At 48.2% G+C, this 8061-nt stretch overlaps 1 protein-coding gene across 2 annotated transcripts in view; it reads left to right on the top strand.

Annotated features, from left to right (window-relative positions):
• The window catches only part of LOC110317313 (putative DMBT1-like protein), a 126461-nt gene that overhangs the window by 7690 nt on the left and 110710 nt on the right, over nucleotides 1-8061 (top strand). For both annotated transcript variants that reach the window (XM_029539375.1, XM_021191745.1), the window contains exon 3: nucleotides 6919-6951. In XM_029539375.1, the coding sequence (XP_029395235.1) occupies nucleotides 6919-6951 (33 nt within the window). The remainder of the gene's footprint in view (nucleotides 1-6918; nucleotides 6952-8061) is intronic.

Genomic DNA, 8061 nt, shown 5'->3' on the forward strand with positions numbered 1-8061 from the left:
TTGGTTTTTTGAGACAGGGTTTCTCTGTATAGCCCTGGCTGTCCTGGAACTCACTTTGTAGACCAGGCTGGCCTCGAACTCAGAAATCCACCTGCCTCCGCCTCCCAAGTGCTGGGATTAAAGGCATGCGACACCACGCCCGGCTACACTGTTTTCTTTTGCAGACGAGGAAAGCAGAATCCGAGTGGCCTCACATACACTGAGTGCATACATAACTAGTATACAAAGCCCCATCTTTGGTTGTTTTCTATCCACTGTCCTAGCAAAGCTTGCTGCCCCTGAGAACCCTGGGTGAGCCAGTAGGCTGCTGCCCGGCTAAGTGGGAGTGCCGGGTGCCAGCAGAGGGCAGCACTGTCCAGTGCAGAATGCACTCCGCATGCACTCACCAAGTCTTTGCCTTATCCCAGCACCACAGGGCACAGTGGGAATGACCCAGGAATCCAAGCAGCCAGTTTGGACAGTTTCTGTGTTCTTAGATGAAGATTTCCTTGCTGGAGTGGGTGGCGGTTGGGGCACAGAATGTAAAGGGACTGAAATGGACAAAGCAAAGCCCTGTGGCTTTCCCATCCCAGCAGGACATAAAATTGTTTACGGATAGTTCTATCTACTTTAGGGAGATCTAATGGGTCCCATTCCGGTCCTCATTAGCAAATGCTCTGACACCAGGAAGCTGTTGCTACTGTCACCCTTTCCTCCCTGGTATAATGGGACAGTGTCCCGTATAAAGATGTAAAGCAGCAGTTCTCAACTAGTGGGTCACGATCTCCACAGGGGTCATATATCATATACCCTGCATATCAAATATTTTATATTATGATTTATTACAGTAGCAAAATTACAGTTGTGAGGTAGCAACGAAGTAATTTTATGGTTTGGGTTCACCACAAAATGCGGAACTGTTTTAAAAGGTCACAGCATTTGGAAGGCTGAGAACCACTGTAGAGGGGTCATCCAAGCTCTGGGAACAAGGGCGGGACTTCCGGGGAGCTGGTGGGGAAGTAACTCTGTTCACCAACACTCAGGTGGGGGCGGGGAACCTTTCTCCCAAAGACTGGCTTCCCGTGCAGCTCGTGGAAGGTTCTAGCAGGTGTTCTGGCCGAGTGGAGGTGTATTTTGAAGGTGTGTGGGGCACAGTGTGCGACGATCTGTGGGACAAGAAAGAAGCGCAGGTCGTGTGCCGGCAGCTGGGCTGCGGGGATGCCCTGTCCACCCTGGGAGAGGCCTACTTTGGCCCGGGCTCTGGCTCCATTCTTCTGGATGACGTGCAGTGTTCTGGGACCGAGGTCTCCCTGGGACAGTGCTCCCACGCTGGCTGGTTCATCCACAACTGTGGGCACGAGGAAGACATTGGTGTCATCTGCTCCGGTAAATTATTTTCCATCTTTTCCAAGAGTTGATCTTTTTATGTTATCCAATCATCCCTCCCCCCCCCCCGACCCAAAGGAAGCCTTTGTAACATACTGTCATGTGGCATCGAAAGCCCTTTCTGCTAGTGGTCCCAGACACCTTCAGAATGACACTTGTGTGGTGTGGAGCCTCTCCTTATGGGGTTTGGGAAGCAGCTGGATGTGGGTCTCTTATTCTACTCCAGTCTAACTGCATCCATGTAGCTGGACAGCAGTAACACTGGAGGAGGATAGACTGGGAATGAAAACGCTCAGGCCAGCTGCAGAGTTATGGGTTTTCATGGGTCCCAGTGTGGGAGCTATGACGAATTTCAGGACAGAGACAGCAGAGCACCGAAGGCTAGAGATCTTCAAATTGTGGGTCCTGAGGGATTACAGGAAGGCACCCCTGGGTAGCCCTGTACTGGTCCTCTCCCCACACTCATCTCTCTGCGCTTGGTGGGGCCTTGCATATCTTTTAACCTTTCTCTAATTAAACGGGAGTGATCATTGTGTCAGTAATCATTTCGACCCACTACCCTGCCTTATATTCTGAGAGCCATGCTGACAATAACACGGTCCCTGAAATTCTGTTTTTGGTAGAAATGAAGTTTCTGGAGACAGAGTCCATCTGACCCCGCCAAACCAACTGTGGATGATAGAGCAAGATGCAGAGTTGGGTAAAAGAGAGAAGAAAGGCTCTATCCTTGTTCACCAGCTGTTAACTGGTGAGCTAGAGGCCCCGTCCTAGGTCTCCTCTGCTTATATTTCACAAGATTCAACCTCCCAGGAAGCAGAGGCTGAAGCTCCATCCACTGGCCAGGGGTTAAATACTCTCCTAACACACATTTTCTGTGGAAGGCTTGGTCAATTTATCAATGACCATGTCTCTGGTTCCACGGGATGGACCAATGGCGTTCTGCATGTGCCCACCCCTATCAGAAGCGGCAGTCATGCTTGGTGACTACAGATGTCATGAGCCCTGTCCTAGTCAGGGCCTTCGCCCTGAAGGGAGTTTAGAGAACTCCTGGTCCATGAAACTGACATTCCTAAGGCTTCTCTCTAGCCTTCAGGAGAAAGATTGCCTTAGTTCCTCTGATTATCATCATTCTAAGGCTTGCTTTAAGATCGAACCATGCTACATGCTTTTGAAAGCGCTTCCTGTGAGCCCTTGAAGCTACTGGGGGTGGGGGGCAGAATTCACAATGGGCAGCCTGAATGGACAGAAGGAGGACTTTCCTGGTCTCTGAAGCTGCACATGCTGGGACAAGGTCCCCTTGGAGGTGGGGGAGGGGTACTGAGAACAGCCATGTTAGCAAATTAGCACAAGCATAAACCTTGCTTTGGGGGAATTTTAAAGCCCCTCTCAAGCATATCTTTCAGTGGTTGTTCTCAGCTGGAGGTGACTTTGTGCCCTAGGAAGCATTTGGAAATTTTGATCCTTACCCTGGGCGATGCCCCTGGTGTGTGTGGTAGCATTCAGGGACATAATTAAGCTTCCTACAATGCACAGGATGGCTCTCTCTTTTAAAGAATGTCCCAATACAAGATGGCAATAGTGCAGAAGGTTTAGAATCCAGCATATGAAGGTGGGGATTAAACTTCAGTAGCTAGCTATAATTAATAATGCATTGATAGTTGATTAATAGTTACTTTCAAAGCTATCGGAAATTGTCTGCAACTCCTTATCCAAGTGTGAGCGTGGGCCGGGACTTCGCAACAATTTTATCTGATTGTCTTTCCTAATGATTAAAGTTGATTAAGTTTGTCCTGTAATTTTTTTGTAAATATGCTATTTTGGTGGCTATGAATTAGAATTTGACTCATAGCACGCCTTGTATTCTAAGGCCGGAGTAACACGTCCCTGACTGGCTTTGCCTGGGAGACTGCCTCAAAGCCTGCATCCTATCTGCTTAAGTGGCTCTTTGCAAATACCCATTTCCGTCTCCATCCTTAACATTCAGGAGGGTTTGTTTTATTTTTCTTGTTTCTACCCCACCCGGGGATCCATCCCATCATCAGCCACCAAACCCAGACACTATTGCACATACCAGCAAGATTCTGCTGAAGGGACCCTGATATAGCTGTCTCTTGTGAGGCTATGCCAGTGCCTGGCAAACACAGAAGTGGATGCTCACAGTCAGCTATTGGATGGAACACAAGGCCCCCAATGGAGGAGCTAGAGAAAGTACCTAAGGAGCTGAAGGGGTCTGCAACCCTATAGGTGGAACAACAATAGGAACTAACCAGTACCCCCTGAGCTCGTGTCTCTAGCTGCATATGTAGCAGAAGATGGTCTAGTCAGCCATCATTGGGAAGAGAGGCCCCTTGGTTTTGCAAACTTTATATGCCCCAGTACAGGGGAATGCCAGGGCCAAGAAGTGGGAGTCAGTGGGTAGGGGAACGGGGGCAAGGGGAGGGTATAGGGAACTTTCGGGATAGCATTTGAAATGTAAATAAAGAAAATATTTAATAAAAAAAGAAAAAAATGAATGTTAGACATTTTCCATTTATAAAAAAAAAAAAGAAACCAAAATTAAAGGACAAATCAAAGTCAAGATGAATACCTTCTTGACCAAGGTTACCCACTACATATGTGGACTGGAGGCATCTGTATCTAATGCCCATTTTCACCATCAAATATGCCCACAGTTTGGAGAAAATGCCCTGAACCTTAAGAAAGTGTGTAAGCATTCGCAGCTGTCTTTGTTGCTCTGCTAGATGTCTCATTTGTACTATCTATTTGGCCTCCCCAGAAAACACACACACACACACACACACACACACACACACACACACACACACCTCCATGACCTGACAAGATTCACAAGTACCAGGAGAACACCAGCTGAGTTGTTCTGATTTCTCTAAAGCAAAGCCTTCTCCATCAGAACCCACTCTTCTCCCATCCCCACTCCCTAAGTGCCCACATCTCCTGATGATACAGGCAGAAAGACAAAGGATGCTAACTGGGAAAATGAGCAGTTGGCTTGTCAGTGAGAGAACTAATGCCAATGAGTAATCAGTAGCCTTACTTCCCAAATGGCACAAGCCCAGGGTTGCCTGCCCTGAGCAGAGACTCTAAAATCCCATTCTCTCTACAAGTCTAAGAGAGACTGAAGTTGCATTATTGTATAGAATTTGAAACAGCTAGCACAAGCTAGCATAAATCCCTTAAGAAACTGCACCTGTTTAGCTGTGGCCATTCCAACTCGGCAAACCAACCCTCACTGAAAGATGTGAGCCCGATTCACACTAACATGGATTCGTCCCCGCGAATACTGAACAAAGGCAGATGAGCTTTGCTTCCCAGATAGCACTGGCCTTCCCGCACTAGCCCTGTGTAACCAGTTCTAGGCTGAGCTTCCCACTGAGCACACAGTGTAACAGCAAGCTGATTTCCCCTCCCCCACCGACTCACTTCGCATTCTACCTTCTCTTCCTCATAGAATCTGAACCCATTCTCCTAGAAAATGAAACTTCAAGAGATGTTGGTAAGAGCAACGTCTGTAATAGAGCAGCCACAAGCTCCCCCCAGTCACTTGATTGCGTTCACGTTCACTACCATCACCCACGTGGGGGGCAGGGGAGGGCAGGAGACAAACAAAGGATTTCATCAGAAGGACCCAGCAACAGCAAAAGAAAGAAAAATGAAAAGGCTTTAACCATGCAGGTAGTACTTCACCCCAAACTGCTTTGTTCTGTTGCCCAAACAGTTCAGAGAAATGCATCTGCCTTGGCAGATTGTAATTCACAGATGCAACTGAACTCAGATTGCCTAAGGAGACTCCTAACTTGAGACAAGGACAGAAAGGGGAGTCCCAGGATAACATGCTTAACAACCAAGTCTCTTGATGTCCTCCGTTGAGATACCATAGGAGTGCTTTAATAGAAGCCTCCGACTCTGCTGCCTTCTGGAAGGCAGTGAATTGATGCACATCATCCGATATGTAAATGACTCTGAACAGCCTGAACGCATCACTTTTCACTCCTCCCACTGAACACTCTCTCTGCCTGCACACAGTCACGGTGGGTGCCAGCTCGTGCCCGCTCTGTGGGATGCCACACATACCTTGGACTTGGAAGGGCTCTTTGCGTGGTAATGACATCTCTTTATTTACTTTGCTCTTAGATGCTGAACTCTTAACCCCATTTCCTGGTGGTGAGTTAAGGTTTCCTAGATCCCTGTGTGATGTGATTTGGCGGGTGTCACATTTCTAACTAGTGGGTAGATCTGTAGCCACACAAATCTTACTGGATAGAATGACTTCAACTGAGAATCCCTGTGTACTCACCCCATGTTGTTTTGGTTGTCTTGTTTTGCTTATTGTGTTGAAGGAAGTTCTACCCTCTTCCCAGGTGCTCTTAGTCCAAGTAACTCCTTCCTGCTCCTCTTCAAGCCTTGAGTCCTTTGTCATTTAGAAGAGACATCACTGTCCCTACCACCCCACCCATTACCCACTCTCAACCCATTACCAATAGCCGCCTTTGCTTGCCAGCACCTGGCATGTTTGCAGAACCCCATTTCATTCTACCTTATAATGACTCACTTTAGCCAAGTGGCAGTATGGCCAGTGGGTCCTGCCTTAAGGATTGAATGTGCAAAGACATCTCACAGCTACAGCTCTTCTTGTGACTCCTCACTCAGCCAGGATGAGGCAGAATCCACCTTTGCTGCTACACTCTGGCCTCTGTGCCAAGAAGGACCAGGTCCACCCTGCTAATGATAGGATCCCCTGTGCTATATACTCAGATGTGGTGCACGTGTGAGTGTTTGCTGTTATATTTAGGCTGGCTCCTAGGAGACCCAAGGAGAGCAGCCTCTCTCCAGCAGTATTTTGTACTTTTAAGACTGGCCACAGTTACAGCTCACGAATGGGTCAGGACGGTGCTCCGGGCGCGTAGAAGTTTACTACCATGGCCAGTGGGGCAGGGTTTGCGATGACCAGTGGGACCTACGTGAAGCCGACGTGGTGTGTCGACAGCTCAACTGCGGGCGTGCCCTCGAAGCCCCAGTGCAGGCACGATTTGGTGACGGTCCAGGGGAGTTTCTGCTGGACGAGATGGACTGTACTGGGACAGAGAGTTTTTTAGGGCAGTGTCCTCATGCTGGCTGGCACCTACATAACTGTGGTCCTGGAGAAGATGCCAGTGTCATCTGTGAAGGTAAGGGCCACCTCTCCCCCTAGCGGTGTACATCTTGTGATTAAGATTGTACCTACGCCAATGCCTTGGGCACCTTTGTCTCCACAGCTGCAATCCCAGGTTGCCCCTGCTGCTTGGGTATGCCAGATGTAAAGAGGCACGGGTAATTTGAGTGCTCAGGGCTTTGAGCTCAGGATTTTTAGACACTGGATGTTGAAATAGATTTCATATAGAAAACATAGTGGCAGCCATGGATGGTTCCATCGTAAGGGTTTCAAGACATCTCATAAAGAGACAACCTCTGAGTAACCAGGGACTGAATCTGACCTGATTGCCATTAGCTCTTTATTCCGACAGCCACTGAAATCTCAACCCCTTCTCCCTGCAGGACATGGTGAGGAGCCAGCGGCAAGGCCTCAAGGTAGGAGCGTTTTCATGGAGAGCTCTTCTCACCCTCATCTGATGCCGACTCCTTAACACTTGCTGAGCTGAATTTGGAGAATGTGTGGTAGACTCCATACTCAGTCACCCCTCTGTCAGGTCTTTGGCAGCAGAAGGTTGAGGTTCCATTTCTGTCATTTCATTTGCGGCAGTGACAGTAAGAGGCCATTTATGTCCTTCTTAAAGAGGAGACAAAACAACTGCTTCACAGTAGTCCATCTGCGTTGAAGGTCACAGACTTGGGACCATGACAAGTATGAATGCACTGAAGTGTGTGACAGTTCTGGGGGAGACTTTACCTTCAGAGTCATCTCTTGTTTGAGTCTTTAAGTTCAGAGGCCAGAACCCCTTTTGGAACATTTAAGTTTCACGAGCCAGATGCTGTCATGGGATTGACTAAACAGCTGGGGGCAAGATGCCAAACCAGCCTCAGGCAGTCACAGACCCGTGAGTCTGTCTGATTCCACATCAGAGTCCGCTTGGAAAGAATCAGGTTCTGGAGCTGGATTACGGTCCCGTTGGTAAATCCCTCCTGCACAAGGATGAAGACCTAGCGTGACTTATTTAATTTCCATAAGAAACATACCTACTAGTTGGTGCTTCCTAAATATCCATTTTACTGATAGTAAAGCAGAATCAGAAAATTAATCCAGTTTCCCTGAATTACATCACTGGCTAGGCAGGGGAGCGGTGGATGTCGGTTGGATGGGATCGTGTGTAGCTCGGCATTGGTGGAGCTGATGCTGCAGTCAGTCTCAGTCTCCCTGCAGTTAGTGCCCCTCCGAAGAAGAACTGGAGACCCTCCTTCTTTCTCCTTCTTCACTCTACTTAATTAATAACCTCGGAAAATTCTGTCTCTACTTTCAAAGTGTACACTAAACTCTTCAGCATCATCTCTCAATCCCAAGATAGCCATCCTCCGGAGTTTTGTCATCTTTCTTCCTGGATGGCAACAGTGCTCTAAGCAGTCACCTACCTGTTACCATCCCACCACAAACTGAAAATTGGTTCACTCCTTCAAGCTCAAAACCTTCCAAAGGTTGTTCCATTGCTGCTCCTCTCCTCTCCTCTCCTCTCCTCTCCTCTCCTC

This window comes from Mus pahari, chromosome 1 (assembly GCF_900095145.1).
Source record: "Mus pahari chromosome 1, PAHARI_EIJ_v1.1, whole genome shotgun sequence".
NCBI lineage: Eukaryota > Metazoa > Chordata > Mammalia > Rodentia > Muridae > Mus > Mus pahari.